The sequence below is a fragment of the Melanotaenia boesemani genome, chromosome 11, assembly GCF_017639745.1.
Source record: "Melanotaenia boesemani isolate fMelBoe1 chromosome 11, fMelBoe1.pri, whole genome shotgun sequence".
Taxonomy (NCBI): domain Eukaryota; kingdom Metazoa; phylum Chordata; class Actinopteri; order Atheriniformes; family Melanotaeniidae; genus Melanotaenia; species Melanotaenia boesemani.
The window spans coordinates 19,176,907-19,194,841 of NC_055692.1; the positions used below are offsets into that span (position 1 = coordinate 19,176,907).

Genomic DNA, 17,935 nt, shown 5'->3' on the forward strand with positions numbered 1-17,935 from the left:
TGGGGACAGTGAACTTTAACTTTATTTTAACACCAGTCAGTTAACATGTTTAAAATAAAACAAGATCTGTTGGTGTGTACATCTTAACTCTATTGCCAAAAACAATATTAGAAATGCAGGAATGTCGTGTCTAAAAGAAAACGGTGATAAATTACAATAATAATAATTAAAAAAGGAATGCACATTAAGTGTGTGAAAGTCTCCTCAGCCTCCTCTGAGACGGAGAGTCAGGTAGACGGTGCTCAGCGCCTTCACGCCATAATCCGACAGCCTCCCGGTCATCATCTCTCTGCCTTCATGAATGAGCCTCTGCTGGTTCACCGGCACCCCCTCATCTCTCTGGACCTTGTTCTTGAAGTCGTTCACAGTCATGTCAGGTCCGATATCGTAGGTTCTGGTCTGTCCCTTTTCATTTCTCAGGAACACCTGGATGGTGGTGGGCTGTGTGACCAGCAGCGACAGCCGGGAGCCGGACTGTAAACCGTAGGAGCTGAGAGACCTCGAGTCGTCGTCCAGAGAGGTCCTCTGTCCATTATCGTAGATCAGCCTCTGCGTCTGAGAGACGAGTCCAAATTTGGTGTGGATCGTTGTTTTCAGAGAGCCAACCGTGTCGTGTGGTTGCACCATCAGGGAATGGGACGTCCCGTTAAGCATAGTGATGTTTAGCTCCATGATGATGAAAATATCCTGTGAAAAAAATCAGCTAAGTTTCAATGAACGACTGAGTTAATTAATTAGAAACGTATTAAAGAAAGATTGCATCCTACCTTGCAACGACTTTAAAAGAAAATAATCTCTCCGTAGTTCTTCAGTAAAAGATGCTCAGCGCAGCTGTGCTCCAAGTTTCAGGCCAGCAGTTTATATACAGACCGCCTCCTCATAACATTCGTTTTCCCACTCTGCGCTCATAACTTTCGGTTTCCATTCTCCTCTCATGACTCTTCTAAAACGCTGGCTTTGTTTTGATGACGCTGTGTTCAAGTATTTCACCAATCGACCTTCAAACAGGTTAATCAACCAGGTGAAGCAGAAAAACACATATTCACAGGTGATATTTTTGTTTTCCTTAACCCATGACATGAAAGTGAGAGTTCAAATCAGGAGAAGAAATAGTACATGACTATGATTCATCAGATGAACTGTGACTAAACTGAACGAGACTCCTTATGTACTGACAACACACATGGATCACAGTCGGGTTGAGTTAAATGTTACTTTGAACTGTTGCTAAGTAGATTTTTTTTTCACCACAAACCCACTGCATTACTGAAAATGTTATTTTTAGGGCTAAATTTGCATTAAAGTCAAACATTGTTAGTAAGCAAATGCATGCTAACAGTTTAAAGCTCCTTAAATATCTTAAACTAAATGCAAAACTGCATTAATTTGACATATTTACAATTTAAAAGGTCATATATACACAATTAAGTGTACTTATTGATTGTATTAACAAACTATGTGTAAATATATTTTAAAATGTAATACAGGCTGATTTTAGTTACTCAGTGTAGTGCAGCTCTGGTGGAAGAAGAACCGAGATATCTTTTAAGGACCAATTTCCAAACATCCTGCATGAAAATGGAACTTAAGTTCAGAGATGTGTTCAGCTAAATGTAGCTAAAACACAAACACATCCTTTACATTAGCATTGTGGCTGATATCTTTATTACTGCTCATATTAAATATTTTCTTGTGCTGTAGTGCCTAAAAGACCAACAAAAATCTGACTCATTATTTAAAAAATATTTAAATTCTTTAATTATTTTAAGTTATTATAAAGAGAATGGAGCCATCTGAGTAGTTTAGGGGTCTTTTTTAAGTGGAAATGCACTTATACATCTCAGACAGTACGCTCCAACAACAACAACAACAACAACAACAACAACAACAACAACAACAACAACCTTTATGTAAAAACTTCAAGAAATAGGTATAATGGAGCATAATGAGAGATGGGTGTATGCAGGTACTTCCCTGAATCTCTTACCTGCTGTCAATACAAAGGTGACTAACAGATCTGTAAATGGATACTGAAACTGAAACGAAACTGAAAATATGTAAATGATCAACCTGATTTTTGCTGTCTCCTAGGCATGTGACACATGATGCAGTGTGTAACAGACACACACAGTCTCCTAGTACAACAACAAAACAAACAAAAAAACTACTAGTAATAAATATAAACTCCACATCAGAACTCTGAGTGCTTCAGCATAGCAGTCCTCTCCTCCCGCTTAGGTAGAGGAATGTTTCCTGTGGCAAGAAAATAAAAATTAGTTATGTTTCTGTGATTAAAAGAATTTATATATATTATAATCTTTTTTTCATACAGTGCTGGTCACAAATAAATTTACTACCTGGTGGAGCAACAAAATATTCTTCAACTGTGTTTTTTGAGAGCTGAAGCAGCTCCTCAGCACAGTCACCCTCCATCACTGTGTCCTTCCTCAGACATAGAGCCCTGAATGGATAAAACATAACCACATAAACCACTTTAAAAAATGACACCAAACTGGTATTCCCAATCATCTGTGCAGTACCTGTCCTCCAGAACAGAGTCCATCGGTTCAACCCCTGATGTGTCAACAACATGGAGCTGATCTGCAAAACGTATGGCTTTCTCCAAGCAGGCTAGTCCCTCTTTGGTGCGGAAATCAACCAAGGCCAGTCGCTCCAGCTTGTCCACTAGATCAGCAGGGATTTGGCGAGGCTGTGAAATCAGTGGTGAATCGCTCAGAAATAAATGTGTCAGCTTAGTTAAACATCTGTCTACAAGTCAAAACATTTAGACCAAGATTAAGTAATAATTCATGTAGGAGGCATAAATGTTTGGTTAATAACAATAAATAAAAATTACATTTTTACTTTGTTTCATCCCTATTGGGATACTGGGCTCTGCATTTTACCCATCTCTACTGTATTTACTAGTGCATTTCTAGCATATTTATTTACTAGAGAGAAGTGGGCTGCCTTATGTCAGCACCAGGGAAGCAGTTGGGGCCCAGAGTGGTTCACCTCTCTGGTCTTAAACCTGGGATCCTCCAGGTCCAAGAACACCTCTGTATCCTTAGGGTACCACCCCCTCCAATTTCATATATCATTATTAGAATTATTACATTATTATTGCTTATTATTACTTTATGACTTTATGGATTGTATTTGTGTTTGTTTTTATCATAGGCTGATCACATGGGCATGGGTGGTGATTTTTCTAGCTCATTTAGGACACCTGTTGTGGAGTGTGTGCAGGTAGAGAGAGGGTGAGTAGGTCACCAAATATTTTGTTGACTACCAACTTTAGTTAGTCACCATGAGTAATTTCTTTGCTTTTGATTAGTCTGGAGCATGTTGTATACAATTTTTTTTCTTGTAATAAAAGTTATTAGTAGGAACTCAGCAGATTTTCTAGCGAGTCAAACACACCACAGTTCAGTGTTTACATGTTTCATGCCCAGTTTTGTTTTAGTCTTTGGTTACCTAGACGTTACCAGAGAATTGTCTGAAAAAGGCAAAAATAAATAAATAAATAAATAAAAAAAATAAACTGAGCTGCAGCTGTTTGGAAAAAAAAATACGTGTTGATGTCAGAAGTCATGGGAGAAAGGGTCAATGACAGAAAGGCAACAGCAACCCAAAAAACCACTCATTACAAGGTATGCAGAATACCATCTCTGAAAGAACAACATGGCTAATCTTGAAGCAGATGGGCTACAGCAGCTGAACACTACACCAGATACCACACCTTCAAGTCAAGAACGGGAAACTGAGGCTACAATTCACACAGGCACACCAGAACTGTTCAAGTGAAGACTGGAAAAACACTCCCTGCTTTGTTAAGTCTAAATATCAGCTGCAGCATTCACAAAGTAGGGTCAGAATTAGACAACATTAAAGCATGGATTCATCCTGCCTTGTATCAATCCTGCAGGTGGTGGCGTAATAGTGTGGAGGATATGGGCCCCTTAGTACCAACTAGCTGCCACAGCACCATATCACAAAGCTGAAATCACCTCAAACTAGTTTCTTTAACAGTTGACTGTTCTCCAATGACCTCCACAGTCACCAGATCTCAGTCTAACAGTTTCTTTGGCGTGTGGTGGAACGGGAGCTTCTCATCATGGATGTGCAACTGACAAATCTGCTGTAACTGTATGGTGCTATTGTCCCAATATGGATCCAAATCTGTAAGGAATGTTTCAAGCATCTTGTTAAAGTTATAATAAATAATTATCTGTTAATAAAAAATATTCACGAAGAATTAAGGTAGATTTGAAGGCAAACTGGTGTCCAACCTGGCACTAGCAAGGTATACAAAAAGGAGGCCACTGGCCAGGACCTGACAAAAATCTGGTCCTAACAATGGCTTATTTATTTTTTATTTTTGTCTTTATTGTTATTATTATTTGTTTTAACAGACTTCTGGATTAGAAAACGGTCTTATTGCAACAAGAAAATCTGTTCAGGTAGAGCCACATAAATTTGCGCACGACAACTGAGCCAAATGTCTAACACATTTTGGATCTCCATACATAATGTCATGACTCAACAAAGGCTGTTCTGTGTTTGCATCCAGATGGGAGGGTGTTACCGGAGGAAGCTGGTCCTCTGGTACTGGTTCCCACGTTGCTTCCTTCGGAATCTGTAGAAGAGATCCCGCAATAAAAATTGAGACATTACTGATTTGTATTAATCTCAGGCAGGTTTTAACAGACATGATAGTCTTACCTTTGGGTTATGCGGATGGTAACTGAAAAGACGGGTTATATTTATGGTGTGCTTTTGCAAGCACGTGGGGCTGCCTCTAAGGTAGGGGATCCCTACGTTTAATAAGCGCACAATGTTATTTAACAAGGGCAATGCAGACCGATTGATTATCAGTGACACTCCTCGCCGCGTGCGGGAGACTGTGAGACGAAACGCCGACATACGTGGCACATTTAGCTAGCTAGCCTTAATCAATGTTTTTCAAAAAGTCACACGTCTTTCTATGTTTAAGATTATGAAGGTTAGTTCGTTGCTACACTAGCATCACATTGATTTAGCTTAGCTGGAGACCTGCTGTACGAAGAGGCGTCATGACAGGAAGCGAGTGGACTTACTTCCTGTCAGTATCCAAACTCGTTTATTCGTTGGAGAGATATTTTTTTTATCCCCAAAAATATATAAAAAAAGCTTTATTTACAGTGAGTTAATATTTATTACTCACTCCATGTACTCTCATGTTGTTTCATGTCCATATGATGTATATTTGTTAAATGTCTGATAATAAAGGTTGGTTTATATAAAAAAATAGATCTATTCCTTGTTCGCTGACTTTTTTTCAACCGATTTGTTAGGTTGTTGGTGAGATACAGTGCGATGTCTTTAATTACGAAATATAATTAGATATTTTTGACATCAAAATGAACACAATAAAGACAGTTTGAAAGAGATTTCTAAATGGCTTAATGTGTAAAATGCGATACGACTCTAAACGTAGTTCAAAATTGTTTGGAAGAAAGAATTACACGAAAACGCCACTAAAATGTGCTGATAATTGTAGGTTTTTGACAGAATTGCAGAATTTAGATGTATGACTGTCCGGATAGCTCAGTCGGTAGAGCATCAGACTTTTAATCTGAGGGTCCAGGGTTCAAGTCCCTGTTCGGGCGAACTGTTTTTAACAGTCTACAGCACTGCTGTCAGCTTATTAAAATACATGTATAAGACACTAAAAAAACGTATTTCAGTCAATTATACAATACTTGCCATTTGATATTTACAATATCTGAGAAAGAACCCAGGGTCATCAGGTGTTTAGTGTCTTTGATTTTCAAACACCCTCACCCGGGCGACCCACCCAGGGACGATCAGACCCTTGTGTCCACGTAAAATGCTCTCTGAAGCTTCTTGGTGGCTTTTCCTCTCCTTCAATCCTCAGATACCAAGGAGCCTAAATGTAATGTGCAGTCACTGTCCTGGGAATCCCATGCAGCCCACTTTAATGGGTTGCAGTGGACCTTCCACCCAAATCTCAAGCAAACTTCCAACAAGTTCCTGGCATTTTACTTCTTTAACTCTTTTCTTCAATCTGATCTTCTTAGGGTCTGGGAGTTCATTAACCCTCAAACTTTATGATTTATTTCTCATTCTTTAGTCTCAGTATGATTAAATGTAGTAAATACACATTACAATATGAGTTGGAAAAATAATGATTCCATTTTTATTTTTTTTATAATAAGAACATATACCATTTAATATGTATATATGAAGTACTAGTATAGAATTAGATTAGTTTACAATACACTTTTAGAACAGGCCACAAAATAAAAATATCAGCTTTACAAACCAAGCAGCATTTGAATGAGAATGAATAAATAAATAAATACTTCGGCATATAAAGGTTACAATGAATTAAAAACAGGTTTTATGACAGCAGCTATCATTCACAAAGAAACACTTAAATTAAATGCCATTAAATTTACTACATTCTTCAAACATCACATGAGGAGCTGACTGGAGTTTTACACTATGCATGACAGGCATGAAGGTAATTTAGACCAAGGGTTAAAGGCTAACCCAAACCTGCCAAAACATTAGAATAGTTTATCTCATAACATCAGATCATTTGCAGTTCATGTTGAAAATTGATCCTACTGTACCTTTCATTTCCTTCTCTCAGTATAAACCACTGATATCCTAAAGAATCTTCATTTAATTACTCTAAACATCTACCAACTCCTCAGATGGTCTAACCATTTAACCATCACAGAAAAACTGAAATTAAAATCTTATTCAGCAAGCAGGCACCAGATGATACAAGACAATGAAAACTCAAAGTAAGTAAACTCCACCATTTAGAGAATATTCAAAGGTTCACTGGAAATTGCAAAACAACTGGTAAGGACGCCCAAATTATGTATGTTGTTTTTTATATATAGAAACCTCAGTCCAGACACCCATTAATCAGTCAAATATTAGGTTAGGATTTTATAAGTCTTAACATAATGCACTGTAATAATAACTGAACCACATTTTTTCTTTAAGGACACAACAGTTCATACATAAATAGACACATTATTGAGCAGACATATCAGTTCAATACCACTGAAAACACTGTAGGTTGTTAAATTAATTAAAAGCTGCTTCTACGTTAATGTGAACTTTGAGTGCTCAACATGGCTGGAGGTGGATTATATTTTCAGGCTACCAGTCGGTGCTCTGATTCAGTCGCTGAAAATCAATTTGATTCTGGAGTTCTGTAAACAAACGATATTAAAAATCCATAGACATTCTTTATTTCGTAGGGTAACCTTTCTGATATATTTATTTTTTCTTCAAACTTGTTGGCTATTAAAATAATTAATACAAACTACTATTACAATGTATTTATCTCATAAATATAGTCTCTGGTTGAATTCAGATTTGTGTTTTGGCTAGAAATGTGCAACTAGAACTTCTTTTTCTCAAAATATTAAGTGCACTCGGATTAAGACTGACACTTGTGGGATTTCTGAGAATATTAAAAATGAGGGTTTCTCAGTGACATCTGCTTTCACTTAAACATACAATATCAAGCTTAATATTTTCACATACCTGTCGACAAAACAAATGACACAGAGGATACTGTCAATAAGACTCTGATTGAAAAAGGTTTTTTTGTGGTGTGTGTGTGTGCCTGTATGTTCCTATGCATTTAACGTTTGTGCTGCTACAGCCGTTCATGCTATACTTGGAAGAAAGAGAGGACAAACACCACAATCACTTGTTTTCTATCAGGATCTGCACTTTGCACACCAGATCTCTGGCCAGGGTCAAAATTTGCTTGATGTTGTGGTGCTCGGCCATTTCTGCAAGACAAAAAACAGTCAGGTGTTATCTTTTTTTGCCACTGCAAGAGGACCAAGAATAACTTTGTCTGACTGAACTGATGCATTCCTGCATAAAGCTCACAATAGAGGCTGCAAAGGTTTTCATGCACTCTCTTGAAATGAACTTTTAATGAATGTAAAGATTAAAAGTTTGTGAGGTTATTATGAATCCTTGAAGTTTGGTTTAACAGGGGACCAATAACAGCAAGTCATTGTGAATAATTGCGCTCCACTTCTGACAGTCAAAAAGCGTTTAACTGAAAATTAAACAGTGCATTCTTGTGGGAGCACTTTAACTTCTTGAGATGCTGCAGGCTATTTAGTAAAATTTACACCTGAAGGGACTCCATTGTTTAGCTAGTAGCCACTGAAAGATGAGTAAGTATGAATAACCAGAAAACTGCACATAAGAGACACTTCAGGGGAGTTTTTAAATGCGAGTCTTGTTGCCCTTATCACCAGGACAGAATGAGATTTGGAAACACTACAGCAGAAACTGCCAAAACGGACTGATTAAACCCTAACCGTAGAGGAATATACCACACATAGAAGGCCTCTGAAAAAACAGGGCTCTATAGGGTGGAATAGGTTGATAAATAGCTCAAATTATCTCCTGCAGCAAGGAGAAGGCTACCATTAAGCTTTTCAGCCAGCACTGAAGAAACAGTAGTCTGTACTGAACTTGATGTGAATTCATAACCACTAATGTTTGCCTGACACTGCTTCAGGTTCCAAAGCATTAAAATCAAAGTGCTACTGCGGCCATTTAGTACTTTATTTCCACGCAGCTGTAATCCTGTTTATAACCTCAGCCTTCCACACGTCTCAGACGTTTACTGAGATTCAAATAAGGCTGTTGTTTGTGCTCACTGATGGCTTTTCTTTCCTGTCTGCAGAACAACAGCGCTAATCAAAGTTGTCATCAACACTGAAAATGAGATTGCCAGAAAAATAGTGGCAAGCTTGAATGAGACTGACTCAACAGCGGGTGTTGCTGACTGTCTAGCATGCTAAATCTTAAATCTACATGTTATTTGAATACATATGAAGGAAGTTTAGTTTTTCCGTGGACTAAAATAACTCTCTGTGCACAAAAAAACCCATGCAAAATATGAACAAAATTATTCCTGAAATCAAACACACAACCAGATCAATTAGCCAATAAAGCTCTGGGATTAAACTGGTATAACACAGGAACATCATGATCACCATGAATCCACATAATGAGTTCAGCTCTTAAAATCCAGTAACCTGTAATCTTTTTTTAATTAGATTCTTGCCTCAAAGCTGTGTGTCTGCACAACAACTGTGATGACATAATTATTTTATTTTTCTCCAGACTTGATTGAGTTTTTTCATTGTTACAGATGACATGGCAGTGAAACAGTTTTCACGGGGGGGGGGCAGCACTCACACAGAAAACAGATTAATGTGTCTGTGAGGGATATACTGCAGGACACATATTTCAGGATGACAATCTGGAGCATGGCAATCACCAAATATACAGTCACTTTTGAGAAATTACCATTTTAAAGGCATTTGATTTAGATTTGTTTCCTTTCCAAATTATCCTAACTTGTAGCAGCAAACACGAAACAGAACTGCACATGTGAACATCAGCTGTAGGGTGTGGTGATTCACCGTTGAAGAACTTAATGATGTCGGTGAAGTCCATGTTGTTCTCCAGGATGATGTCCCTGTACATTTCTACCAGCGCCAGGGCTATGAAGAGGACAAAGTGACTCGAGGAGACATACTTGGCTGCCCAGATGGTTTCCCAGACTGCAAAGACGTCGTCATACACCAACTCTGTAACATAAAGGAGCAGAAGTATGTCGTGGTTGTTGGATTTTAGACCTAGTCACGTTTTTAATCTGATCTGTTATTTTGTTTAAACTGTCATCTGTTACTTCCTGTCTTGTCTTTAAGCTTGCCACTCATCTCACCCTCTCCTTGTTCCTACCTCCCAGCCTTTATGCTGTTATGTGTTTCTTCTGTGAGCCTGTGAGCTTTCAGACTTTGTTGCAGGACCTGTCCATTGTTTACTGCAAAGTGGGTGCCATGCAGTTTATTGTAATAGCCCCCACAAAATATACACAGACCTTCCTGGATGATGGGTCTTTATGTGTGAGGGATGGCATATGGCAGATAAACTGTTTATATTTAATGCACATTTGTAAAGTTATTTACATTTTAAGTAACATTTCTGCATTATGTTCATGGCTTTCCTGACGTCTGGTAATCTGTGATTAATTGACACAAAAAATTATACACTAAATCTGTGGAGGAGACGTGGCTTTCTTTTTCATCTTTCTTCTTTAATTCAAAGCAACATTAGTTGTTAAAATAATTTGTCCTATACCTCCTTTTTAATTGCATTTCTAGTCCTCGTTACACTTAAGCTGTACAGTCGTGTAATGTTATTTCAGTCTCAGAGTGATTGGTGATCAGACCTGAGGGTTAAGATTTGGTCTAAATACATTTGGATGTTTCTGAGTTTGTGTTTCTCTTTGACTCAGTTGCAGCAATGTGGGTAGTTTTGAGGTCCTTAAGTTCACCGTGTACATGCACATATATTTTGTTCTTGACTTTAAACTTAAAACTGTATCAGTGTTTAATTTAAGTAGGAAGGGAGTCTGTGGGACTGTCTGTGATAAGAGATAAGAAAGGAAGCAGGTGTCTGCTGAGGAGGGAAAACAGATTGGATTAAAAAAAAGTAAGTCAACAGAAAATGGGACTTTGCTGAAATAACCCACAGTTAAACCTTTAGGAGAAAGTATAGCAAACTGCAATGCCAATGCCAACTCCAACTAACGGTTTTGTAAAAATGAAATGAAATCCAAATAGTTTACAAGGTTTAATGACTATGTGTTTCCATTTTAAAAAGAACTCCTAAATAAACCTTTTGAGAAGAGAATCTTTTCTTCTCCTAATTGGCACTAACTCTGTTCCACTTTGCTGTTTTTACCTCGTTTGAAGTCTAGGAGAAACCAGCGGTAGCAGAAGTAGAAGTGGGTGTAGTCTCCGTTCTGGTGCATTAGCTCAAACAGCTCAGAATCTAGTATCTGTATATATTAAAAAATAATGAGAAAAAGATGAATTTGTAGGTAATAAATGGATTTAGTGGCCAGTAAAGTATGTGTAAAACAGGTAATGTGTCACCTGGATTAGAGACCGCATGTTTGCAAAGTGAGTATCCATCGCTCCTCCATGTGGAAAGTTTTGATTCATTCTCTTCATGAGTTCGGTGAAGCAGCTGAAAGCCATGGCCTCTGAAAGGAGGACAGATACAGGAAGCTGGAGTGAGAAAGTGAGTGGGCCAGACGTCCTCAAATGATGCATCAATATCAGCAAAAATACACCAAATGTCAGAAAACAGGGGAAATAAATAGTGAAATCAGTGCGTTGACTCACCGTCATCCAGAATGACTAGAAGTGGAGCCAGCAGGTCACACATTCCCTGTACATATCCAATGTCAAGGTGCCTCCAGATATAGCTGCAAATAAACAGCCAAGAGAGGTAAACATCTCACTACTTGGCTGTTTCTGTCGCTGAGTCACACACATTCACATTTTCAAGAGATTTCTACATTTTTGTTCAACGCTGAAAAGAGACTGTTGTTTTTATCATTTATCAAAGTAATTATTTTTCATTTCTACTAATGATTATGTTTCTCATAGATGTAAACATCAATCTCTTGGACCATCAGGGTCTTAGCTGGTGCACTAGGGAACAAAATAATGACACCATAATGTTTTCATTAAGATCACATTTAATCTGTAAAAGCCATTTAAAACAAACTGATTGGATGAGAATTAGAAGGAGAAATAATTTTCCGATTTTAGCTTCTCTTCATTTGCTTTCTGTAAAATCTAGACTAGAATGTAAAATTCTTCTGTTGACATATCATTTTTGTAACCAAGCTCCATTGTATCTTATACTTCCATATTTTTCCAGCAAGGCACATTATTTTCAGACTGCAGGGATATTTGTGATTCCTAGAGTTCCCAAAAGTATAATGGGAGGCAGAGCCTCCAGTTATCAGGCCCTTCTTTGTGGAACCAGCTCCCCAGGAAGCAAAAACCCTCTCTACTTTCAAGATTATAATTAAAAATGTCCTTTTTGATTAATCTTATAGTTAGGGCTGTCTTGGGGAATCCTTAGCCATCTCTTTAGTTATGTTGGGACCATCCCATAATGCACTGAGCACTTCCCTCCATTTTTCCCTCTTTCCTCCTTTTTTTCTCCATGTAAAAATATATGACATTATTATTGTCATTAACTTGTGTTTCTCTTTTTCTTTCTCAGCAGGTATCCATGGTGCCGTTGACCCCTCTGTCCTGTAATCTCCACCCCCAACCGGTCAAGGCAGATGGCCACCGTTCAGGATGGTTTGAATCACAAAAAGATTTGATGTAATTTGTTGGCTTCCTTAGTAAGACAATTATTTTGATGAATTGGTTTATATGAACACAGTTATTGTCAACTGGACTAATGTGGGTTTGTTTTAACTTAATCATTAATAGATTTTATTTTCATTTTACCATCACATCCCTGCAGATGTCAGTGTTGTACCTGCACATAATGTTGCGCAGCTTCTCCAGGTTGGCAGGGGTGAAGTACCAGTAGTTTCTGTCACAGCGCTGGACATCTTTATCAATGCGGTGCAGATTAAGTGTATACAGGTCTAAAAGCTCTTGCTGAAAATAAAATAAAATAAAATAAAGACAGGCGATTAAACAAACTCATCATAGAGTTGATCTGTCTGAAAATAAATTCAATTGAATGGTTCTCAAACTCTTTTTAGTTTGCAACCCCTTCAGAAGCTCCCATAACCCACCACCCAACAATTATTAGTGATATTCTCCTCCTCACGGGGGCCTGACCCAGTTTGAGAACCATTGCCACAAATTAATTTGATCTATTAAAACCTGCTTGCGTACAGAATAAGTGCTTCCAGCCGATTCTCCAGAGGCCACTTCTTTTTTTGTGTTTTTAGATGTGGTCATAGATTCAAATGGAGGGTAAAGACTCTCCATCTCAGGCTCTGACAGGTTGGACTCAGTGCCTTCCGGACTGACCTTTCCCTCCTTCTGCCTGACATCCACGTGAGGGGCTGAGTCCTCAGAGGAGGACGAGGTTTCACAGTGTCCCTTCCTGCTCCAAGGCACCATGGAAACTTTGGCTTTGGGGATTTCCTCCATCTCTATGGCTGAGGGAGACTCATCAGACTCAGTCATGACCTGAGCTTCGTCTTTCTTAGAGGCACAATAGGCTCCTCCTGCTCCAGAAACTCCAGTGTCTGTGGAGAGAAAAAGATTCTTTCCCACTTCCGGAGCCCCTGGGCTGGTGAATATTTTTTCTCTCCCTTGTGACTGTGAAACCTCTGTACTTGTCTTTGATTCATCTATTTCCTGAATCTTTTTCATCTTTGTTTCTTCAAGCGTGGAAGTTTCTTCAGTATTACCAGTGACTTTGTTTAAAAGACTTTCTTCTATGTGTTCTCCTTTGGATTGTATGGCAGCTGCTGTTACTCTCATAGTTTTCTTTTCAGACACGTCTTTTCCTGATTCCAATGACTCTGAAGGCTTAATTACTTTCATTTCTGCATCCAGATTTTTATCTTCAGAATTGGTTCCCTGTGTTTTGATAGTCTCTGACTCCATATTTTCTTGTGCTTCAGGCATCAAGCTTATCTTTTCTTTGTCTGTGTTGTCATCTATCACCACAGTCATGGTATTTCCTGCAGCTTTAGTCTGATCAAGTGCCTCCTCTTCCTCCCCTTTGTTCCTCTGTTCACCTGTCACCTGGATGTCTATTCTCTCTGTCACAGCTTCACTCTCTGCCTCAGCAGCTTTGACAGAGCTCTGTGATGCCTGAGGCACAGCTGCAGGTTTCTGGTTTGCATCAGGTGCAGAGCTGTCCTCCGTGCTGAAGGAGCCGTCTGACAAGCCGGAGGTGATGGAGAAGTTTCGAGAAGAGGGATGTCCAGAGTCAGGAGAGCTTGTCTCATTATGCAGAGCTCCATTTGGTATCTTGGGCACCTGTTTGGCCTCTTCGTTCTTAATCTCTACCTCAATCTGGTCCACTTCCTCCACAGACTCAAACACCTGAAAGAACAAGCCAAAGGGAAGCAGACTACTCCAGGGGAAGGGATGCAAGGATGTGAAGAACTAGCAGGACAGAGAATGCAGCAGTGGGTCAAAATGTTAAGATGATGAGCAATACTTGAGTTGTACATTTAGTAATGTGGCAAAAAGTAATCAGCATATTGAAAACTCTTACAGATTTCATATTTAGTTGTTTTGCATGTTTTAATAAGGTGATTGGTTACCTGTGTGCTGCTGCTGGAATCACTCTGTAGGCGAACAAGGCTCTGTCTATCTGAGCTTGGGGAGGACTGCGACTGAAGAATAACAGTCATTCAAGGCAAAAATACACAATTATTTTAATTAGTATAAAATGTAATTTTTCCTTGTGTCTGCAGGAAAGAAAATGGTCCAGTTGGTTCTTGGCACAGATAAAGCTCCAAATATGTAAAACTTGTGAAATTAACCTCAAATTATCTTGGCAAAGAAAAGATGATGCATCAGGTGTTTATTCTGGATTCCTAACAACAACCATGTCCAATGTTTTTAATCCTTCCACTACTTTCAGCCCCAAAAATATCTTGTCTTGTACTGTGTACTGTAGCTTTTCTGCCACACACATTAAAGTATCTGCTTGCATATCCCTTTTAGATTCAGAGTCCATTGTGAGTAAACATTTCAGGGTGGTTAGTCTTTGTGTATGTGCAACTGCTTTACCTCATTGCTCACAGTGGAATCATGATGGATCATCCTCTGACTGTCGATACTCGCCCCAGAAGAGCACTTTGCCAGGGCTGCAGCGTGTTGCTCCTTTTCTCGCTGGCGGACGATCTCCTCACAGCCAAGCCACTCGCTCATAGTCTGCTGGTAGCACACACGGATTTGCTCGTCCACCTGTGGAAAAGTATAAAAACTCATGGGTCAATGGTTCAGGAGAAAAATGCCTTTAAAGAAAATAGTGGAAACAACAAACCTCCTTTCTCTCTGCCTCGGACATCCCAAACGTGTAATGACCCAGCAGGAAAGGCCACACCTCTTTACGCAGTGAAGGGTCCACACCACCGAAGTAGACCAAACGGAGCAGCTCCTTCTCCTTGTACGCCTGAAGAGGCAAGATATCCCTTTGATGAATTAAGAGGTTGCCTTTTGGTAAGGTTAAACAGAAATATTGGCTATACATTGGAATTGATTAAATGGTAAACAGAATAACTATAACTGATGGTAGTGGCAGATATTTATCTGGTGTGTGCTGGGTGTTTTTGCCCTGAAACGTAAAGATTTATTTACAGTAGATTCATTAATCTATTTAGTTTTCCAAGCATGAAAAAAGTTGTTTTTGTAAATTAACAAATTTTATTTTCTAGTCAAACTCTCATTAGCCATCCATTAATATGATTAATATCCTAATACACTGTGGATGTTGACTTCACGTGAGCTTCACAGGGCCATTAGTCACGCTTCATGGACACAGTTGTGAGACTCACATGATTAAGAGAGGATAAATATGGATGAGACAGAAGACTGACAGAGCGAAAGAGATATGCTGCCAGTGTGTGTGCATGCATGCAAATGTGCGGACAGCATTCTGTCAGCGGTAAATATGAAGCTTGTGATGCTTACTGTGCAGTCCTGGAGGAATGTCTGCCACACGTCAGCTGTGAGCCCTTGGTTTGCGTCACAGGGCACATTGGGCGCCACGATGGTGTGATTGACCAGAGCAGAGAGGTGAGTACGCACAGTGGACAGGTGACGGCAGTACGCCAGCCCTGATTGATGGTGCAATAAAAGGGGTTCATTATAGAACAGCATATAACAAATTTCTATCGTTTTTGTGGATAGATAATATTTCGTAAACATACAGCCATAAAATGCTCTGGAGATTATCTGATATTTCATGTTGTCGCACAGCAGCTTCAGAGGAGTTCTGCAGAATGATACAGCACAGATTATATTATTTGTGTCAATGAAACACTGTCTTTACACAACTATCCCGCTCCCTTCATGCAAATAATATCACGTCAGGCTTAATAGAGGGCTGAGGCTGACCTTTAATTAAGTGATAAATTATTGAGCTGCCATACAGAGCAAATTAGCTCAGCAGTTTGTTTTTTATTTTTTTTCCCTGCCATTCTTATCACCTTATTCACCTAACACATCTTCATTCTGGCTAGCTAAATGTCACATAGTTATCCTCTGGGTGGTTGCTCAGTTCCTCTATTTTTCTTTCATCTGTAATTCCCTCTGCATTGTTGATGATGCCAGGTGAATAAGTGTCTTTGCAGCCTTCAGCTGTACAGTGTTTTGCTTGCAATGTGTTTCTCACCTCTCATGGTTGCAACCTTTGTGTGTCGACCCATCAGAAAAGCTGCCCTGAGAGCAGGAGGAACACGATGACTTTCTGAGAGTGGGGTGCCACATTGTGGCTCCTTGATCCATCAAATCTGGAGGAGTCACTGTGAGCAAAGAACGCACATCCTGGTTATCACTTTAAAGTGGTATGCCACTCAGACTTTCAAGAAAAACATCTGTAAATAAATTTTGCATAAGCAGAAGAATGCTAATCGGCTGTGACCACTTCAAAGTATAATTTGTTTGCACTTGATTCCTGTAAAAGCAAAAATAGAGCACATGAACAAAAACACTCATGTTTTTTGGAATTAATAAACAATTTGAAAGCAAGAAGTCACTGTAGTTATTGAATGATTAAAGAGATCGGCGGAAAAACTGAGCTTTTCTTGATTCATCAGCCAGATTTGATCGATCATGCTGTCTCAGTGCAGTTAGAAGGTTTTTAAAGGTTCACAGTGTCATGATGCAGTTAGAAAGGTGTGAGGCTATGTGGATTTAATAATGTAGCCCATCAATAAACTCGAATAAAGGTCAGGACAGGAGGATATTAGATGTAAGGAATTAAAGCAAGGCAAGTTGACAGATGGATAGACGAGCCAAGGTATGACAGTGTTACAGCTGCTTCCTGTGAATGAGGGGGATTCTTCATGACAGCTGAAGGACCTCTTGGGTACAACTAGGATTCCTGTTTTGGAGGAAGCCTGCCCACTCAGTTGAAGGGAGGGGGAGGGATACAGATGGGGAGGGTGTGTTAGAGTCACTGTAACAAACAACGAGCAACATTTTCATCATATTGCATCAATCTGGAGAGGCCGCCTGTCACATCGCTCCTCAAGAGTGAAACCCACCAAACTCTGATTGGCTGTTTGGGAAGATGATGCGGAAGACATAGTCAGTGGCCTCATCCTCCTCCTTGTCTGAGACCGAATCTGAGGATCCAGATCCTGCAGATACTCTTTTCCTCAGTTTAGGAAACACCTTTCCCTGAAAATGGAAAAAATACAATACAATAGGAGTCCAGTTAAGTTCCCACTGTGTGGAGATGTTTGTGTGAGCAGGCCTGTTAACTGTGTTCGAACATGTGTGGGTAGTTTTCATTATTCCATTTCTTTGGAGGTACAAAGCTGTTTGTGGTCTCACAAAAGCATCTATTCATTTAAGTAGATCTTACTGTGTGGTAGCGTGAGAGGGAGCATTCATTGGTCTCACTCTGCACAGTACAACAATAAGGCAAATGGATCCATTTCCAAATCCAAATGTCTTTATTATTGATGTCTTGATCAGATAAAGCTGGTTAAGCATTTAATTGATGTTTTTTGGAAGAAAAGAAGTATTGTGACTTCAAAAGATGTGCTGACCTTTCCCCTTTGGGACCAGAGTGGAGGGTCCAGTTGGCCATGAGGAAGCAAGCCATTTTCCAGGCAGGAGAGGAACTGGAGCAAATGGCCCCCTCTGGGGAAGCGAAGTGGAGGGCGCTGGATCCCATCCTGACTGACCAGCACAACCGTCCCACCACTGTCCACTACAACAGACATTTCTGAGAGGTGATCTCAATTTATAATTAGGTTTTGTTGGATATCTGGTCTAACTGCAGTATTTAAAAACAGGGCAATATAATGCAAAAAAAGTTAATTGTGGTATAAAAT

At 39.3% G+C, this 17,935-nt stretch overlaps 3 protein-coding genes and 1 non-coding gene across 12 annotated transcripts in view; 1 reads left to right on the top strand and 3 right to left on the bottom strand.

Moving 5' to 3' along the window:
• Positions 1 to 4: 4 nt before the first annotated feature.
• On the bottom strand, positions 5 to 1,130 carry isg15 (ISG15 ubiquitin like modifier). The gene is made up of 2 exons (XM_041998616.1): positions 768 to 1,130; positions 5 to 687 (listed from the first exon to the last, which is right to left on the bottom strand). Exon 2 carries the CDS (start codon positions 670 to 672, stop codon positions 205 to 207), a length of 468 nt encoding a protein of 155 aa, XP_041854550.1. The 5' UTR covers positions 673 to 687; positions 768 to 1,130; the 3' UTR covers positions 5 to 204.
• Positions 1,131 to 1,460: 330 nt separating this feature from the next.
• On the bottom strand, positions 1,461 to 5,070 carry gatc (glutamyl-tRNA amidotransferase subunit C). Its single transcript, XM_041998613.1, has 5 exons — positions 4,726 to 5,070; positions 4,589 to 4,639; positions 2,541 to 2,710; positions 2,358 to 2,461; positions 1,461 to 2,253 (listed from the first exon to the last, which is right to left on the bottom strand). Exons 1-5 carry the CDS (start codon positions 4,924 to 4,926, stop codon positions 2,192 to 2,194), a joined length of 588 nt encoding a protein of 195 aa, XP_041854547.1. The 5' UTR covers positions 4,927 to 5,070; the 3' UTR covers positions 1,461 to 2,191.
• A 508-nt stretch (positions 5,071 to 5,578) lies between these two features.
• On the top strand, positions 5,579 to 5,651 carry trnak-uuu. Its single transcript has one exon. It is a non-coding gene; the product is annotated as a tRNA-Lys (tRNA).
• A 528-nt stretch (positions 5,652 to 6,179) lies between these two features.
• The window catches only part of sgsm1a (small G protein signaling modulator 1a), a 30,805-nt gene continuing 19,049 nt past the window's right edge, over positions 6,180 to 17,935 (bottom strand). Inside the window, exons 11-26 of one of the 9 annotated variants that reach the window (XM_042000017.1) lie at positions 17,648 to 17,811; positions 17,138 to 17,273; positions 16,906 to 17,049; positions 16,264 to 16,393; positions 15,800 to 15,864; positions 15,561 to 15,706; positions 14,914 to 15,042; positions 14,658 to 14,834; positions 14,186 to 14,257; positions 12,795 to 14,024; positions 12,427 to 12,551; positions 11,265 to 11,347; positions 11,013 to 11,122; positions 10,819 to 10,915; positions 9,492 to 9,659; positions 6,180 to 7,829 (exon numbers count right to left, since the gene is read on the bottom strand). In XM_042000017.1, the coding sequence (XP_041855951.1) occupies positions 7,741 to 7,829; positions 9,492 to 9,659; positions 10,819 to 10,915; positions 11,013 to 11,122; positions 11,265 to 11,347; positions 12,427 to 12,551; positions 12,795 to 14,024; positions 14,186 to 14,257; positions 14,658 to 14,834; positions 14,914 to 15,042; positions 15,561 to 15,706; positions 15,800 to 15,864; positions 16,264 to 16,393; positions 16,906 to 17,049; positions 17,138 to 17,273; positions 17,648 to 17,811 (3,065 nt within the window). In that variant the 3' untranslated portion in view covers positions 6,180 to 7,740. Of the gene's footprint in view, positions 7,830 to 9,491; positions 9,660 to 10,818; positions 10,916 to 11,012; positions 11,123 to 11,264; positions 11,348 to 12,426; positions 12,552 to 12,794; positions 14,025 to 14,185; positions 14,258 to 14,657; positions 14,835 to 14,913; positions 15,043 to 15,560; positions 15,707 to 15,799; positions 15,865 to 16,263; positions 16,394 to 16,905; positions 17,050 to 17,137; positions 17,274 to 17,647; positions 17,827 to 17,935 lie in introns of all 9 variants that reach the window. The other 8 variants (XM_042000018.1, XM_042000020.1, XM_042000016.1 and 5 more) reach the window with 8 other exon arrangements.